We start from the raw sequence: 20,756 nt of genomic DNA on the forward strand, positions 1-20,756 counted from the left end.
TATCAACATTACTTATTACAGGTGGTATTAATCTTTATCACTTTGTTTTGATACCAGATTATTCCACTGTAAAGTTGCAATTTTATCCCTTTCATTTTTCTACTAATTAGAAGAGAGTTACTAAGCCTATCCCATATCCAACGGGAGAGAATGATGTTAACAGCAATGTTTTTGTTTTTGTTTTTGTTTTTGTTTTTGTTTTTGTTTTTTGTAGATACTCTTTATAGATTAATGAATTTCTCTTGTAGTTTTAGTGTTCTGGGAGTTTTCTCATAAATGGATGTTTCCTTTCATCAAATTATTTTTCTACATTTCCTGAATGACCAAATAATTTTTCCTGTTTAATCTTACATTGACTGATTTTTTAATATGAACCAGCCTTTCATTCCTGGAATTAATCTTACATACCACAACATTTATTTTATATGTGTATTTTGCTAGATTCAATTTGCTTTTATTTTGTTGACAGTTTTGTGTCTACATTAATAAGGTACATTTGTCTTCATTACTTTTATCTTTTCTTGTAATATTTATGTCTGGTTTTGCTATTGGTAACTCATCATAGAATGAGTTGGAAAATGCTCCTTTTTGTTTTATATTCTGGAAAAGTTTGTGTACTTGGTACTATAGTTGCTTGATAGGATTTGATGCTTGATAAAATTTGATAGTAAAGTTATCTGATTACAGTTGTGTATTTAGGGGCCCCTGGGTGATTCAGTCAATTAAGTGTCTGACTCGATTTCAGCTCAAGTCATGATCTCATGGTTCTTGAGTTCAAGCTCCATGTCAGGCTCTACACTGACATTGCAGAGCCTGTTTAGGATTCTCTCTCTCCCTGTCTCTCTGCCCCTCCTCCACTCACTCCTACATGTGTGCACACACACTTTCTTTTTCTTTCTCAAAATAAATAAATAAAATTAAAAAAAAAGAGTTGTGTATTTAGAGTTTAGTAGATATAGGTTTATAAAGGTTATTTCTTTTTGAATGAGTTTTGGTAGTTTATGTCTTTCAAGGAATATTTTTTTAAATTTTGTTTAACATTTATTTATTTTTGAGACAGAGACAAAGCATGAATGGGGGAGGGTCAGGGAGAGGGAGACACAGAATCTGAAACAGGCTCCAGGCTTTGAGCTGTCAGCACAGAGCCAGACGCGGGGCTCGAACTCACGGACCGCGAGATCATGACCTGAGCCAAAGTCGGCTGCTTAACTGACTGAACCACCCAGGCACCCCTCAAGGAATATTTTAATTTAACCTAGGTTGTAGAATTATTAATATAGCATTGTTCACTTAATTCATTTATCAAAAAATAATATTAACCCCTCTTTCATTCATGATATTGTTTCTTATCTTTTTTCCTAGCCAAACATGATTTGATTTTTTTCACTTGTATAGGGAGAATTATAAGATGATTTCCAAAGTTTTCTACCTTCTGTAAATTCTTCCACAGAGTGTGATGTATTTTGCTCCCATGATTAGGTTATGTTATTTATATGGTACAGTTGAACTTGAGATATGGAAATTATCTGGATGGGCCTTGCTTAATCACACGAGCCTGTTAAAAACAAGAGTTTTTTTTCTAGCTAGTTACAAAAAGGGAATTTAGAGTAAAGCACTAGAAGATTCCATGTGTTTTTGCTGGCTTGAATATAGAGTCAGCAAATGGCAAATGTTAGTGTGTTATTGTCCCACAGCTCTTGGTTTCTTTGTTCTGATTTTTAACTTATTTTTTTCTTTGTGTTTCAGATTGGATAATTTCTGTTCAACTGTTGTCAAGCTCACTGGTTCTTTCCTTTGGCTGTGATAAGTCAATTGATCATCAAAAGCATGCTTAAACTCCCCTACTAAGTTTTGTTTTGTTTTGTTTTTCTGAATTTCCATTAGATCCCTTCCTAATAGTTTCCACTAATCCATTGAAATCACCTATCAGCCTTGCTTGTTGTCTACCTTCTTCATTAAAGCCTTTAACATATTCAATGGTTATTTTAAACACCTCTTTTATGTCTGGTTCTCTTTCTAATGATTGCTTTGTCTGTTCAGACTGCTACTCTTAGTTTATTGCATGCCTTGAAACTATTTGAAAGCTGAATATGTTGTATAGAATAGTAGACACTGACATAAATGTTTTGTATGCTTAGAGATGAGTGTGACTTTCATTCTCCTAGGCCTTTAGTGTGAGGGTGAGGGTTTTTGCTTATCTGGTAGGAAGTCGAACTGTGTTTAAAGTTTTCTCCCTGTTTAACTTTGTGACTTGTGACTTGGATTCAGGTCTTTCCTTTCAATCTGCCAAGAGATAATCTGTCTGTTACAGTTTTTCCACCTGGATTACACTATTGTTTTTATTCAATGCTTGTTAGTGTGCTGGTGGTTGCAACAGGGGATGGTGGGTGTTATCTGGTATTTTGACTAAAATCCAATCTTAGGCAGAATTTGTGAATCTAGTTCTTCGGGTGTGAACTTCATAAGTGTTTCTGTGGCCCTCTAGATGTAATGCTGAGCCTAGCAAGTGAAGAGCTATTTTCCAGTTCCCTTCTCACAGATGTAATAGGTTTCCAACAGTTCCCTAATGCAATAGTACTTGCTGCTCTCTTCCTGCATAATAAAGTATTTCACAAGGAACACAGCAATATGTGTGGGTAGAGTTTGGGCAGTGGGGACTGTTGTCCTCCCACAAGTTGCACCACTGGAAAGACTTTGTCAAGATTAGCCTTGATCTTCCTTTTGGAACCCTGGTGAAGTTCTTGGATAAAAACCTGCAAGAAGATGAAAAACCTTTATCTCTATGGTCCTCACAGGCTTTACATTTTCATGCTGCCCCATAGTATTTAGTATTTAGTAATTTGGTAAACACTTCTGGCTTGATAGTCTTAAATGATTGTATAGTGTTTGGTGTATTTAGCTCAAGTAAGCAATACTTAAATAAGCAAATGCCTATTAATGCCTCTCTTTCCAAAGATCAGATTAGTCATTTGCTCTGAAACCTTACATCTTTGATAGCTTCAATAAAAAGTATTAGTTTGCAATCACAACAAAGGAATAAATTGCCCCAATTGGTCAGGAGTAGATTACATAATTATTACTAAGGAGGGCCAGAGACAATGATTGACAACCTTATCTGGACTAAGTGAAATGGAAGAGGGCAGGTTTCCATAGGAAATAATGAGTAGACAAACTATATACCTCCACTACACTAAGTCTGCTTTTCATGACTGGATAAATTATAAAAATGTTTATCTCAATCCAGTTAACATATACTTGATTGCTTATCTCTAATTCATGCTATTTTAATAATTTAAATAAACTTTTTTAAAACTAATTTTAAATTTACATAAAATTTCCAAGGACAATGTAAAGAGTCCCTGTACCCTCTATACCCTCTGTTAATATCACTTTCATTTCTGTAGTACATAAGTAAAAAAAAAAAGCAATATTGATATATTATTATTATTAAATAAACTCAAAGTAATAAGATTTCATTTTTTTTCATATCTTTTCTCTTCAAGGATCTCATCCAGGATACTTTGTTAAATTTAGTCATCATATCTCCTTAGCCTTTCTGGGCTGTGAAATTTTCCCAGACATTCTTTGTTTTTAGTAAACTTGACAGTTTTGAGAGTACTAGTCAGGCATTTTGTAAAATGTCTCTCAATTTAGCTTTCTCAGGTGTTTTTTTGTTTTTTGTTTTTTATTGTTTTTTTTTTTTTCATGATTATATTAGACTTAAGTGTTTGGGAAGAAAGACCATAGAGATAAGATACCATTCTTAACACATCACATTAAGGTAAGTGCTATGAACATTACTTATCACTGGTGATAAGATAGAATGTGCCAGATATCCTCACTGTAGTTACTTCCAGTTCACACTTTTTTACAGACCTTTAAAAAACAAGTTATTAAGCACAGCACCTACTTCTCAGGCAGGAAGTTATGCTTTACTTCCTTGAAGTGACAGTATGTACAAAAATGATTTTAATAATTTTCATGGCAGATTTGTCCCTTCTTCAGCACTTATTTACTTGTTCATTTATTTATATAGGTATGGACTCATGATATTTTTTTTTACATTGGGTTATAATCAAATACAGTTCTATTTATTTTTCTTCTCAAATTGTTCCAGCCTCCAGCATTAAAAAGCCCTTTTACATACCCCCTATCATTTAGTTTTCTTCATCACATCTTTACTTTGAGCACTACAGATGCTCCAAGCTCACCTTGTTTATTTTCTGCCCTCACTAAAAAATCAGAAATTTCTCCAAGTAATCTTGATTTTCTTTATTGTAGAATAGTATTATAAATCAAGAAATAGGTCCTGGGTTAGCCAATTGCTGGACAGGGAAGTATAATCACTTCTAAACCCTCTACACAGTTAGAGCAAGGAAATATACGTATGTATCCTAACCTGTGAATGAGAGGAAGTGACACAGAAGAAGATATCATAGAGACAGGCCCTGTTCCATGGATACTTGATATATCAGTAAAGAGAAAGAGATAAAGAGACAGAGAGAGAGGGAGAGAGAGAGAGATTGATCATACCACTACTAAACATGGAAAAGGAAACACTAAATCACTATACCTAGCCCTATGTCTTGCAAAGACCCTTTAAGATTCCCCATTGATATCTTTTTCAATGCAAAATCAGTGGAAGCACAATGCTGAAAAGATTAATTGACTATTCAGCAAACATTCATGAAGGGTCTACAGGAATTAAGAAAGTGAAGAAATGGACAACGTGCCCTCATGGAACATGCATTCTAGGGAGCAGGGAGATTAGAGGGTAAACAAATAAACATACAGATATTTTATATTTGATGGTGATAAATGCTATAGAAAGAAATAAAACAAGGAGGAGAAAATGGATTTCCACTGTTTGTGGCAAAACATTCTTATTTTATATAGGGTATTCAAGATTCTAATGGGACCTTATTTGGGGAAACCTGAAGGCAGTGAGGAGATGAGAAATGCAAAGATCTGTTGGGTGAGTGGTTTGGGAATTAGAAATGCAAGACCAGAGGAGGAAAATTTTGGACATTTGAGGGATAGCATGAGAGCCAGGGTAGCAGTAATTGGGGTCAGTAATGGAGAGGAAGCTCAAACATCGAGGACTTTGTAGTCCAACTTAAGATTTTGGGGGTTTATCTGAATGAAACAGGAAGTTGCTGGATGAGCTTGGCCAAGGCTTGATCTTCCCTCTATTTTAAAAGAATTATATTGGCTGCTGAATAGAGAACAGTCTACAGATAGGCAAGTTAGGCAACTATTATAATAATCAGGTGGACATGACTATACATTGGAGATGGTAATAATGTAGTTGGAATCTGAGTGTATTTGTGTGTGTGTGTGTGTGTGTGTGTGTGTGTGTGTGTTTTAATGGGCTGACCATATAGTGTGATAGGAAGAGATGAATCAAAAATGGCTGTGCAGTTTCAGGTCTGATCAACTAGAAGGGCAGAGTTGTTTGCTGAGATGGTTATACTGCAGGTAGAACTGCTTAGTCCAGAGTAGGAAACAAGAGAAGCAGGAGTCATGGGAACATTGAGTTTGAAATGTCTTTTAGACATTTGTGTGGACATATTGAGATGATGTTAGAATATATGTGACTATACTTCCAGAAAATGGCCAATATTGTGTGGTATATTTGTACTATTTAAACTCCTTAAATTAGATGATATCCTATAGAGAAAAAAACATAGAAGGAATATCTCAGGGCTGAGCCATTGACATGCTCATAAAAGGAGGTTGCAGAGAGGAAGAGACAATCACAAACAAGATTGATAAGATACTGCTCAAAGACAAAGCTGAGGAGGAAAGTAGGAAGTTGAGAACTTTAGAAATATCTTTAGACAATCACTTAGGCTAAGTTGACTTCAGCTGGCACTGTTCTTCTAGTAGGGCTGAACCTCAAAAAAGTATCTCCAATCAACATCAGGTTAGACGTATAAATAAGACCTGTGCAAAGATACCAGAACAAAACAAAACATAAAAAAGTACAAATTCAAGTGATGCATAGCTATCCTAAGAATCCAAATAAATGCTAATCAAATAAACAAATACTAAATATTTCTCTAAGATCTTAGAGTAATTGGGGGTGAAGGGTGTTGAACTCAAAATTGAAATAGCCAAAAGGAAATAAAAGAAAGATAGAAAAATATAATAAAACCAGAGAGGAAATATAAAGTGTGGGAGAGGTAGGGGGAATAAAACAGAAGAAGAAATAAGATGATAAAAGGTGAAAGCCACATTAAAAGTAGAAATAATAAAAGCCAATCTGCCAAAAAACATTTTCAGGAACATGAACAACAGGTTTAGAAATACTGAGGTGTATACCCAAGAGGGAATAGTTAGTAAGAATAACATAAGAAGTATGTAAATCAAACAGTGTTCACAAACACATAATTAATGTTCCTGAGAAATGGAAAAGAACAAAGCAAATAAAGTAAAATATTTAAAGATATTATTAGAGAAAAATCCTGACGTCAAGGAATACATAAATCTGAAGATTGGTCCCAGGAAAACAAGACATGAGATATATTAATAAAGTTATAAAGAAACAGAGGAGAGGCTGGGAAGATGGTAGAGTAAGAGGACCCTAAACTCACCTAATCCCAGTGATACAATTAGATAACATTCGCATAAACATAAATAACCCAGAAAATGACCTAAAGACTGGCAGAACAAACTCCACAGCTAAAGGTAGAGAAGAGCCCATGTCAAAGAGGATAGGAAGGGTGGAGACAATGTGAAGAGTTTAATGAACCATGGCTGTCCATGGGGAAGAGGGAGCCTCAGGCATGGAGAGGGAAAAGAAACATACTATCACACCAGGATCCCCCAGAGAGAAGATGAATTCCATAACATTTGACTTTGGAAGCAAGAGGGGCTGAATTTCATGAGGTCTTACAACTAGTGGGAATTAAAACTGGAATTTTAAAAATCAGCATGTTTAGTTCTGGACAAGCTGAGGTGGGGGTATTGACAGGAAGCTGAGTCTCTACCCTTAAAGTAACAGCATGACAAACAACTTGTGGAGATACAGTGTAGAAGCAACAATTTGAAAAAAACACCTGAGACATATAAGAGGAAGAGTTATTTACTAATCTCAAAGAATGGCCTCGAGGGATAGGGTTCACTAAGGGACTTCTCTAGAGAGAAAAAGGAGCTGGAAGGTACCATCTGTCTCCCTGACCCCACAGCATAAACACATAGCCACCCAAGGAAAAGAGCAGGGCACCAATATTCACTACCTAACTTGTTTATATCAAGATTTGCCCCACACCACCCCAGTGTTTTAGCATATCTTCCCTCAGCAGTCACTTTTGCCCTTGTCCTGGCACCTCAAGTCCCCTCTCCTAGAAGATTAGCACAAACCTTGCCAACACCTCTTCCCCAATGCACATTTTGCAGGGTCTCAGTCCCAGTGGTGCTGACAGATGCCCAAAAGCACATCGTTAAAATTGCACACCCAGCCCATGTGCATTTTGTGGTTTCCCAGGTTGGTCCTGTCCTAGAAGCAGTAGAAGAAGGAGGCCTCATTGCCTAAGCAGACCAGTGCTCACACTTAAAACTACATGCTGCATCCAGGCTTGGGACAAAACACTGCCTACAACATGCAAAGAGAGCCTCTGCAGATACTTTACTGAAGGAAAAAGTGTCCAGGACACAATAGCAGGGCACACACAACACACATAGAAGACACCCCCTAAAGCACTAGGTTCTGCTGAACAGGGAACACTGAACTGCAGGGCACTACAGGACATCTTCATCATAAGACCATTACTTTCAAGAGCAGAAAATGTAGCTGACTCTCCTAACACAAAGAAACAGACTAGAGGAAGCAGAGGAACAAATTATCAACCTGGAAGACAGAGTAATGGAAAGGAAGAAGCTGAGCAGGTCAGAGAAAAATAAGTATGCAAAATGAAATAGGCTTAAAGAACTATGCAAAATGAGACAGATTTAAGGAACTCAGTGACTCCATCAAGTGCAATAATATTTTCATTATAGGGATCCCAGAAGAAGATAGAGAAAAGAGAGCAGAAAATTTATTTGAAGTAATAATAGCTGAAAACTTTCCTGATCTGCAGAAGGAAACAGGTATTTCTCCTATCCAGGTGGCAGAAATCCCTCAACAAAATCAACCAAAGGAGATCCACACTAAGATACATAGTAATCAAAATGGAAGAAAGTAGTAATAAGACAATTTTTAAAGCAGCAAGAAAAAAAATACAGTTACATACAAAAGAGACCCCATAAGCCTATCGGCAGATTTTTCAGCAGAATCTTTGCAGGCCAGAAGAGAATGGCATGATATATTCAAAATGCTGAATGGGAAAACACTGTAGTCAAAAATACTCTATCCAGGAAGGCTATCATTTAGAATAGGAGAAATATTTTCTCAGACAAACAAAAGCTAAAGGAGTTCATGACCACTAAACCATCCTTACAAGAAATGTTAAAGGGAACTCTTTGAGTGGAAAGACCCATATAGTAAGTCTTCATAAAGTAAGAAAACAAGAAAACACCAAAGCAGTAAAAGTAAGTATATCTGTAAAAATCAGTCCAGAAATTTACAAGATAAAACTATGATAAATATGATACCATATAACTAAAATGTGAGGAAGAGGAGTGAAGAATGTGTTCAAATTTAAGTGACCACAAACTTAATATAGACTGCTATATGCAGACTATGGCATATGCAAACCTAATGGTAACCACAAATCAAAAACCAGTACTAAATATGGAATAAATAAAGAGAAAGGAATCCAAATATATCACTAAAGAAAGCCAGCGAAAGGTGAAAAAGAGCAAGAGAAGAAAGGACCAGAAAAGAACTACAAAAACAACTACAAAACACTTAACAAAAGGAAATAAATTCACACATATAAAATTAATTTGAATGCAAATGCTCCAATGCTCCCATCAAAAGAAATAGAGTGACAGGGGCGCATGGGTGGCTTAGTGGGTTGAGTGTCCAACTTTGGCTCAGTTCATGATCTCACAGCTCATGAGTTCAAGATCCGCATTAGGCTCGGTGCTGACAGCTCAGAGCCTGGAACCGGCTTTGGATTCTGTGTCTCCCTCTCTCTCTTCCCCTAACCCACTTGCATTCTGTCTCAATAAATAAATAAATAAATAAATAAATAAATTTTTAAAAATTAAAAAAAAAAAAAGAAATAGGGTGACAAAATAGATTTAAAAAAAATCAAAATCAGAATTCCAGCTTGGATCTCAGGGAAGATGGCAGTGTATGAAGACGCTGGGCTCACCACATCCTGCTGATCACTTAGATTCCACCCACATCTGCCTAAATAACCCAGAAAATCGCCAGAAGCCTAGAAGAATGGACTCTCTGGAGCCAAGCGTAGACAAGAGTCACACAGAAGAGGACAGGTCTGCCTCCTTCCTGGTGTCACAGGGGCTTTCCCTCAGCAGACCACTGAAGGCAAAGAGAGCTGATCCTGCCCCTCCTGCCCCTGTGCACCTTGCGGATCCACCCCGGCTACTATGCCAGATCCAGAAGAAGCAGCACTACAAGCCTGGCACTGTGCAAGTGGCCCAGATAGGGGCCACACCACTCCACGGTGACTCCTGCCCCTGGGAGAGGGGAAGATAAGGTACACACCAGTCTGACTGTGGCCGAAGCGGTGGGCTGGGGGCAGACATCAGGTGTGACTGCGGTCCCACCCACCAGCACAAGTAACTCCAGACAGCACAGGGGAAGAGCAATGCATTTCCATGCCACTCCAGGGACTATACAAAATGACAAAACAGAATAATTCTCAAAAGGAACACCAGTAGGTAGCGACAGCTAACGAACTGATCAAAAACAATTTAAGCAATATAATGGAAAAAGAGTTTAGAATAAGAGTCATAAAATTAATCACTGGCTTGAAAAAAGTATACAGGACAGCAGAGAATCTATTGCTACAGAGATGAAGGGGCTCAGAAACAGTCAAGAGGAGCTAAAATATGCTATAAATGAGACACAAAATAAAATGGAGACGACCACAGCTCAGATTGAAGAGGCAGATGAGAGAATAGGTGAATTAGAAGATAAAATTATAGAAAAAAGGAAGCTGAGAAAAAGATAAAAAAAAAATCCAGGAGTATGAGGGGAGAATTAGAGAACTAAATGATGTGATGAAACACAATAATATATATATAATAGGGATTCCAGGGGAGGAAGAGAGAGAGAGACAGATGCTGAAGGTGTACTTGAAGAAATCATAGCTGAGAACTTCCCTGATCTGGGGAAGGAAGAAGGCACTGAAATCCAAGAGGCACAGAGAACTCCCTTCAGATGTAACTTGAATCAATCTTCTGCATGGCATATCATAGAGAAACTGGCAAAATACAAGGATAAAGAGAAAATTGTAAAAGCAGCTAGGGATAAACATGATCTAACATATAAAGGGAGACCAATAAGACTAGTTACAGATCTTTCTACTTAAACTTGGCAGGCAAGAAAGGAATGGCACGAGATCTTCAGTGTGCTAAACAAAAAAATATGCAGCCAAGAATACTTTATCCAGCAAATCTGTCATTTAGAATAGAAGGAGAGATAAAGGTCTTCCCAAACAAACAAAAACTGAAGGAATTCATCACCACGAAACCAGCCCTACAAGAGATCCTAATGGAGATCCTGTGAGACAAAGTACCAGAGACATCACTACAAGCATGAAGCCTAGAGACATCACAATGACTCTAAACCCATATCTTTCTATAACACTGAATGTAAATGGACTAAATGCGCCAACCAAAAGACATTGGGTATCAGAATGGATAAAAAAACAAGACCCATCTATTTGCTGTGTACAAGAGACTCATTTTAGACCTGAGGACACCTTCAGATTGAAAGTGAGGGGATGGAGAAATATCTATCATGCTACTGGAAGTCAAAAGAAAGCTGGAGTAGCCATACTTATATCAGAAAAACTAGACTGTAAATTAAAATCTGTAACAAAAGATGAAGAAGAGCATTATATCATAATTACAGGGTCTATCCATCAGGAAGAGCTAAAAATTATAAATGTCTATGTGCAAAATATGAGAGCCCCCAAATATATAAAACAATTACTCACAAACATAAGCAACCTTATTGATAAAAATGTGGTAATTGCAGGGGACTTTAATACTCTACTTAAAGCAATGGATAGATCATCTAGACACAGGATCAATAAAGAAACAAAGGCCCTGAATGATACATTGGATCAGATGGACTTGAGAGATATATTTAGAACTCTGCATCCCAAAGGAACAGAATATACTTTCTTCTCGAGTGCACATGGAACATTCTCCAAGATAGATCACATGCTGACTGGGTCTCAAAACATCCCTTCATAAGTATAAGAAAATTGAGATCATATCATGCACAGTTTCAGAACACAATGCTATGAAGCTTGAATTCCAACCAAAAGTTTGGAAAACCTCCAAAAGCATGGAGGTTAAAGAACACGCTACCAAAGAATGAATGGCTCAACAAGGCAATTAGAGAAGAAATTAAGAAATATATGAAAACAAATGAAAATGAAAATACAACAATCCAAATGCTATGGGATGCAGTGAAGGCAGTCCTGAGAGGAAAATACATTGCAATCCAGACCTATCTCAAGAAACAAGAAAAATCCCAAATACAAAATGTAACAGCACACCTAAAGGAAATAGAAGCAGAACAGCAAAGACACCCCAAACCCAGCAGAAGTAGATAAATAATAAAGATCAGAGCAGAAATAAACAATATAGAATCTAAAAAATCTGTAGAGCACATCAATGAAACCAAGAGTTGTTTTTGTGAAAAAATAAACAAAATTGATAAACCTCTAGCCAGACTTCCCAAAAAGAAAAGGGAGAGGACCCAAATAGATAAAATCATGAATGAAAATGGAATTATTACAACCAGTCCCTCAGAAATGCCAGCAATTATCAGGGAATACTATGAAAAGCTATAAGCCAACAAACTGGACAACTGGAAGAAATGGACAAATTTCTAAGCACTCACACACTTCCAAAACTCAATCAGGAGGAAATAGAAAGCTTGAACAGACCCATAACCAGCGAAGAGATTGAATCAGTTATCAAAAATCTCCCAACAAATAAGAGTCCAGGACCAGATGGCTTCCCAGGGGAATTCTACCAGACATTTAAAGCAGACATAATACCTATCCTTCTCAAGCTATTACAAAAATAGAAAGGGAACGAAAACTTCCAGACTCATTCTGTGAAGCCAGAATTACTTTGATTCCAAAGCCAGACAAAGACCCAGCAAAAAAAGAGAACTACAGGCCAATATCCCTGATGAATATGGATGCAAAAATTCTCACTACGATACTAGCAAATTGAATTCAACAGCATATGAAAAAAATTATTCACCATGATCAAGTGGGACTCATTCCTGGACTGCAGGGCTGGTTCAACATTCACAAATCAATCGATGTGATACATCACATTAATAGAAGTAAAGATAAGAACCATATGATCCTGTCAATTGATGCAGAAAAAGCTTTTGACAAAATTCAGCATCCTTTCTTAATAAAAACCCTCGAGAAAGCCAGGATACAAGGAACATACTTAAACATCATAAAAGCCATTATGAAAAGCCCACATCTAATATCATCCTCAATGGGGAAAAACTGAGAGCTTTCCCCCTGAGATCAGGAACACGACAGGGATGTCCACTCTCACTGCTGTTGTTTAACATAGTGTTGGAAGTTCTAGCATCAGCAATTAGACAACAAAAGTAAATCAAAGGCATCAAAATTGTCAAAGATGAAGTTAAGCTTTCACTTTTTGCAGATGACATGATACTATACATGGAAAATCCCATAGACTCCACCAAAAGTCTACTAGAACTGATACATGAATTCAGCAAAGTCACAGGATACAAAATCAAAGTACAGAAATCAGTTGCATTGTTATACACTAATAATGAAGCAACAGAAAGACAAATAAAGAAACTGACCCCATTCACAATTGCACCAAGAAGCATAAAATACCTGGGAATAAATCTAACCAAATATGTGAAAGATCTATATGCTGAAAAGTATAGAAATTTTATGAAGGAAATTGAAGAAGATGTAAACAAATGGAAAAACATTCTGTGCTCATGGATTGGAAGAATAAATATTGTTAAAATATCATTACTACCCAAAGCTATCTACACATTCAATGCAATCCCAATCAGAATTACACCAGCATTCTTCTCGAAGCTAGAACAAGCAATCCTAAAATTTCTATGGAACCACAAGAGGCCCCGAGTAGCCAAAGAAATTTTGAAGAAGAAGACCAAAGCAGGAGGCATCACAATCCCAGACTTTAGCCTCTATTACAAGGCCATAATCATCAAGACAGTATGGTATTGGCACAAAAAAAAAAAAGACAAATAAACCAATGGAATAGAATAGAAACCCCAGAACTAGACCCACAAAAGTATGGCCAACTAATCTTTGACAAAGCAGGAAACAATATCCAATGGAAAAAGACAGTCTCTTTAACAATTGGTGCTGGGAGAACTGGACAGCAACATGTAGAAGGATGAAACTAAACAACTTTCTTAAACCATTCACAAAAACACACTCAAAATGGATAAAGGACCTGAATGTGAGATAGGAAACCATCAAAACCCTAGAGGAGAAAGCAGGAAAAAACCTCTCTGACCTCACCCACAGCAATTTCTTACTTGACACAGCTCCAAAGGCAAGGGAATTAAAAGCAAAAATGAACTATTGGGACCTCATGAAGATAAAAAGCTTCTGCACAGCAAAGGAAATAATCAACAAAACTAAAAGGCAACCAACGGAATGGGAAAAGATCTTTGCAAATGATATATCGGACAAAGGGCTAGTATCCAAAATCTATAAAGAGCTCACCAAACTCCACACCAGAAAAACAAATAACCCAGTGAAGAAATGGACAGAAAACATGAATAGACACTTGTCTAAAGAAGACGTCCAGATGGCCAACAGGCACATGAAAAGATGCTCAACGTCGCTCCTCATTAGGGAAATATAAATCAAAGCCACACTCAGATATCACCTTACGCCAGTCAGAGTGGCTAAAATGAACAAATCAGGAAACTATAGATGCTGGAGAGGATGTGGAGAAATGGGAATCCTCTTGCACTGTAGGTGGGAATGCAAACTGGTGCAGCCACTCTGGAAAACAGTGTGGAGGTTCCTCAAAAAACTAAAAATGGATCTACCTTATAACCCAGCAATAGCACTGCTAGGAATTTATCCAAGGGATACAGGAGTGCTGATGCAGGGGCACTTTACCCCAATGTTTACAGCAGCACTTTCAACAATAGCCAAATTATGGAAAGAGCCTGAATGTCCATCAACTTATGAATGGATAAAGAAATTGTGGTTTATATACACAATGGAATGCTACATGGCAATGAGAAAGAAAGAAATATGGCCTTTTGTAGCAACGTGGATGGAACTGGAGAGAGTTATGCTAAGTGAAGTAAGTCATAGAGAGAAATACAGATACCATATGTTTTCACTCTTATGTGGATCCTGAGAAACTTAACAGAAGCCCATGGGAGAAGGGAAGAAGAAAAAAAAAGAGTTTAGAAAGGCAGAGAGCCAAAGCATAAGAGACTCTTAAAAACTGTGAACAAACTGAGGTTTGATGGGGGGTGGGAGGGAAGGGTGGGTGGGTGATGAGTATTGAGGAGGGCACCCTTTGGGATGAGCACTGTGTGTTGTATGGAAATCAAGTTGACAATAAATTTCATATTAAAACAAAATCAAAATCAATCTGTATGCTGCCTACAAGAGACACACTTCAGACCTAAAGACAGTTGCAGATTGAAAGTGGAGAATAATTTGTCATGCAAATGGATGTTCAAAAAAAGGCAGGGTAGCAAGACTGAAAAAAAAAAGCCAGTAATGAGAGACAAAGAAGGACACTATATAATAATAAATAGAACAACCCAATAAGTAGATATGGCCATTGTAAATATTTATGCACCCAACATGGAAAAACCCAAATACATAAAACACTTAATAGCAAACATAAAGGAACTAAGCAATAGTAACACAATAATAGTTGGATACTTTAAAACTCCACTTACACCAGTGGACAGATCATCCAAACATAAAACCAGTAAGGAAACAAATACTTTGAATGACACCCTGGTCCAGATAAATTTAATAGATCTATTCAGAACACTCCATCCTAAAACATGCACATTCCTTTCAATGTACATGGAACATTTTCCATAATGCATCACATATCAGACTACAAAACAAGTCTTGACAAATTCAAAAATATCAAATATATACCCTGCATCTTTTCTGACCACAATGCTTTGAAACTAGAAGTCAACCACAAAAAAAATCTGGAAAAACACAAATACATGGAGGTTAAATAACATGTTACTAAATAAAGAATGGGTCAACCAAGAACTCAAAAAAATAAATTAAAATTACCTGGAGAGAAATGGGAATGAAAACACAATGGTCCCAAATCTTTGGAATGCACCAAAAGCAGTTCTAAGAGGAAATTTTATAGCAATATAGGGCTACATGAAGAAGCAAGAAAAATCTCAAATAAACAACCTAACCTTACCCCTAAAGGATCTACAAAAGAAGAAAAAACCCAAAAGGTTAGAGCAGAAATAAATGAAATAGAAACTAAATAAAAAACAAAAACCAATAAAACAGATCAATGAAACCATTAACTTTTTCCTTGAAAAAATCAATACAATTGAAAAACCTTTAGCCAGGATCATAAAAAAAAAAAAAGAGAGAAAGAGAGAGGTCTCAAAGAAACAAAATCACAGGAAAGAGGAGAAATAATAACTGATACCATAGAAATACAAATGATCGGCAAAAAATATTATGGAAAGTTATATGACAACAAGCTGGACAACCTAGGGGAAAAAAATGAATATGTTTTTAGAAACATATTGAACCAGGAAGAAATAGAAAATATGAACAGACCAATTACCAGCAATGAAATTGAATCAGTAATTTAAAAACTCCTAATAAACAAAAGACTGGGATCAGATGTATTCATAGGCAAATTCGACCGAACATTTAAAGAAGAGTTAGTACCTATTCTTCTCAAACTTTTTCAAAAAACAGAAAAAGAAGGAAAACTTAAATTAATTCTTAGGCCAGTATTACCTAATGCCAAAACCAGATAAAGACACTACAAAAGAACTGCAGGCCAAAATTTCTGATGAACAACATAAAGGCAAAATCCTCAACAAATTATTAGGAAACCCAATCCATTAAAAAAAAATTCACCACAATAAAATGGGATTTATTTCTGGGATGCAGGGTGGTAGGGAGGTTCAATATTCACAAATCAATCAACATGACACATCACATCAATAAGAGAAAGGATAAATACCATAAGATCACTTCAATAGATGCAGAAAAAGCATTTGACAAAGTACATTTATTCATGATAAAAAAAACCCAAGAAAGTATGTTTAGAGGGAACAAACCTCAACCCAATAAAGACCTTATATGAAAACCCCACAGCCACATCATACTCAATTGGGAAAAGCTGAGGGCTTTTCCTCTAATGTCAGGAAGACTACAAGAATGTTATTCTCACTATTTTGATTCAACATAGTACTGGAAGTCCTAGCCACAGAAATCAGACAAGAGAAAGGAATAAAAGAATCCAAATTGGTAAGAAAGAAGTCAAACTTTCCCTATTTTGTAAATGACATGATTCTATATATAGAAAGCCTCCACCAAGTCTATATATAAAAGACTCCACCAAGAATCTACTAGAACTCATAAATGAGTTTGGTTAAGGTCACAGGATACAAAAGCAATGACAGAAATCCACTGCATTTTTATAAACCAAGAATGGAGTACCAGAAAGAGGAATTAAGAAAAAAAATCCCATTTCCCAGCACCAAAATTACTAAAATACGTAAGAATATACTTAACCAAAGAAATAAAGGCTTGTACTCTAAAAACTGTAAAACATTGATGGAAGAAATTGAAGGCAACAGAAAGAAATGGAAAGACATTCATGTTCATGGATTGGAAGAACAAATATTGTTAAAATACCCACACTACCCAAAGCTCTCTACAGATTTAATGAAAACCCATCCTTGTCAAAATACCAACAACATATTTCATCGAACTAGAACAAAGAATACTGAAATGTGTATGGAACCACAAAGGACACTGAATAGCCAAAGCAATCTTGTGGGAAAAAAAAATTAAAAAAGCAAAGCTGGAGGCATCACAATTTCAGACTTCTTCAAGTTATATTACAAAGCTGTAGTAATCAAAACAGTATGTTGCTGCACAAAAATAGACACATGGCTCAAGGGAATAGAACAAAAGTCCAGAGAAAAACCTATATTAAATGGTCATTTAATCTTTGACAAAGAAGACAATAATATGCAACGGGAGAAAGACAGTCTCTTCAACAAATTTTGTTGGGAAAACTGGACAGCTTACATGCAAAACAATGAAACTGGACCACTTTGTTATATCATACACAAAATATAAACTCAAAATTGATTAAGAACCTACATGTGAGACCTGAAACCAGAATAAAACTTGAAGAGAGCTTAGACAGTAATTTTTCTGACATAGGATGTAACAACTTTTTTCTAGATATGTCTCCTGAGGCAAGAGAAACAAAAGCAAAAATTAACTACTTGGCACTACACTAACAGAAAAAGCTTCTGCATAGCAAAGGAAACAACCTACAAAACTAAAGACAACCTACTTAATTGGAGAAGATATTTGCAAATTATATATCTGATAAAGGGTTAGTATCCAAAATATATCAAGAACTTACACAAAACAACACCAAAAACCCCACAAATAATCCAATTAAATGGGAATTTTATACAAACAGAGATTTCTCCAAAGAAAACACTCAGATGGGCAACAGACACATGAAAAGATGCTCAACATCACTCACCATCAAGGAAACACAAATAAAAGTCACAATAATATATCACCTCACACCTGTGGAAATGGTTAAAGTAAAATCTCAAGAAACAAGTGCTGGGAGACTTGGAGAAAAAGGAATGCGCTTGCACTATTGCTGGGAATGTAAACTGGTGCAGGCACTGTGGAAGACAGTATGGAGGTTCTTCAAAAAATTTAAAAAATGGAACTGCCCCACAATCCAGTAATCACACTACTGGGTATTTACCCCCAAAATACAAAAACACTAACTTGAAGGGGTATATGCACTCCTATGTTTGTAGCATTACTTATAATAGTCAAAATATGAAATATCTCAATTTTCCATTGATAGGTGAATATATAAAGAACATGTGGTGTGTGTATATATATATATATATATATATATGGCATGTGGTATTTGTATGTATATATGCCACATATATAATATATATAATATTAATATATAATATATGTGGCATATACAATGTAATGTAATATATATATAGTAATATATATAATGTAATATATAATGTAACATATAATATAATGTGATATATATGATATATAATATATAACGTGGTATATATATATATACACTATATATATATATATATATATATATACTTTTAAAAGTATTAAATCTTACCACTTGCAACAACATGGATGCATCTAAAGGTATAATGCTAAGCAAAATAATCCCATCAGAGAAAGACTAATAGCCTATGATTTCACTCATATGTGTATGTGGAAATTAAGAAACAAATCAAAGAACAAAGGAGAAAAAAAATAACACAGACACACCAAGAAATAGACTCTTAACTGTAGAGAAAAAACTGATGGTTACTAGAGGGGAAATGGGGGAGGGGATGGGTGAAAGAAGTGAAAAAGTTAAGAGTACACTTATCTTTTGAGCACTGAATAATATATGGAATTGTTGAATCACTATATTGTACAACTGGAAATAATATAACACTGTATGCTAACTGCACTGGAAATTTTTTTTTTACGTTATAATGAAAGAGAAAGAAAGGCTAAATTAAAACAAAACTATGCTCAAGATGGCTCCTTCTGTTCATTCAATGTATTAGTAGAGGTACTTGAAAGCATAAAGTTAAATTATTCTACATAGAAAACCCAAAAGACAGAATCCATAGAAATTATTCAAATTAATAAGATTTTAAAGGTATTTGGATATAAGATCCTTGTGAAAATTTTCATTTCTGAATGCCAGCAAAATAGAGTTATAAAATATAATTTAAGTAGAAATATAACTTATATTTAAGTATGTCATTGTTCATAACAACAGAAATATATATCAACAATTAAACACTAGGCATGCCAAGGCTTTATGGAAGAAATTCAATATCTTATTGCAGGATATTCAATTTGGAATGAGTAACACTTTATGAGTGATAAAACTTTGTTTTGTAAGAGCTCTACTTCCTGGTAGCCCAACTGAACTAAATAAGTGAAGGTACATTGATTTATTGGTTTATTCCAATCAAAACACCAAAAGTGTTTGTTGAGGAAGTTTTTTAACTGGTTGTACAATTTATACAGAAACACAAAGACCCAAGACTAGCCTTGCTATGTTTGAAGAAGAATACTAAAATTGAAGATTTTTCTTCTAGTAATCAATGCTATTGCATTATTTTTCTCTCTTTTTCCCAGTTTTATTGAAATATTATTGACATATAACATTGTTGTACATTTAATTTTTTAACGTTTTTTTCTTCTGAGGGGGGAGGGGCAGAGAGAGAGAAAGACACAGAATCTGAAGCAGGTTCCAGACTCTGAACTGTCAGGACAGAGCCTGACGCAGGGCTGCAACTCATGAGCCGTGAGATCATGACCTGAGCCAAAGTCTGACCCTTAACCGACTGAGCCACCCAGCACACCAACATTGTTGTACATTTTAAGCGTACAACATGTTGATTTGATACATACACACACACACATATATATATATATATATATATATTTATTACAAAATGACTACCACAATAGGATTAGTTAACACCTCTGTCATCTTACATAATTTCCTTTTTTGCCATAAGAACCTTAAAGATTTACTCTCTTATCAACTTTCACGTATACAATACAGTAGGGTAACCATAGTCACTATGTTGTATATTAGATCCCTAGAATATATTATTCCTATAACTGTAAGTTTGTAACTTTTGATCAACATCCCCCATTTCTCCCATTCTCCCCACCCCTGCCGCTGGCAACCACAATTCTACTCTCTGTTTCTATGAGTTTGACATTTTTATATTCCACTTATAAATGAGATCATAAAGTATTTTTCTTCCATGTCTTACTTATTTCATCCAGCATAATGCCTTCAAAGTCCATCATGTGTTTCATTGCAAATGGCAGAATTTCCTTCTTTCTCATGACTGGAAAATATTCAACTTTGCATATATATACCACTTCTTCTTTTATCCATTATCTGTAGATAAATACTTAGGTTGTTTCCATACCTTCTCTGTCATAAATAATGTTGTAGTGAACATGGGATTACAGATATCTCTTTGAGATACCTTTGAATATATACCCAGAAGTGGGATTGCTAAATTAAATAGCATTTCTCTTTTTAATTTTTTGAGGATCCTCTATACTATTTTCCAAGTGGCTTCACCAACCTATATTCCTACCAACAGTGCACAAGAGTTCTCTATCTTCCACATCTTCTTCAGTACTTATTTCTTGCCATCTTGATATTAGCTATTCTAAAAGTATAGGGTGATATCTTATTATGGTTTTGATTTGCATTTCCCTGACATTAGGGATATTGAACATCTTTTCATGTATCTGTATGCCATTTGTATACCTTCTTTGGAAAATTATCTATTTTGGTTC

At 35.7% G+C, this 20,756-nt stretch overlaps 1 protein-coding gene across 3 annotated transcripts in view; it reads left to right on the forward strand.

The window, feature by feature from the left end:
• Positions 1 to 20,756, forward strand: part of GABRG3 (gamma-aminobutyric acid type A receptor subunit gamma3) — a 718,893-nt gene that overhangs the window by 669,231 nt on the left and 28,906 nt on the right. The window contains exon 7 of one of the 3 annotated variants that reach the window (XM_043554903.1): positions 1,747 to 3,096. The exons of the other annotated variants lie outside the window; for them this stretch is intronic. Within the exon in view, the coding sequence (XP_043410838.1) occupies positions 1,747 to 1,835 (89 nt within the window). The 3' untranslated portion in view covers positions 1,836 to 3,096. Of the gene's footprint in view, positions 1 to 1,746; positions 3,097 to 20,756 lie in introns of those variants that run through there. 3 annotated transcript variants of the gene reach the window in all.

Source organism: Prionailurus bengalensis, chromosome B3 (assembly GCF_016509475.1).
Source record: "Prionailurus bengalensis isolate Pbe53 chromosome B3, Fcat_Pben_1.1_paternal_pri, whole genome shotgun sequence".
In the NCBI taxonomy this organism is placed as follows: domain Eukaryota; kingdom Metazoa; phylum Chordata; class Mammalia; order Carnivora; family Felidae; genus Prionailurus; species Prionailurus bengalensis.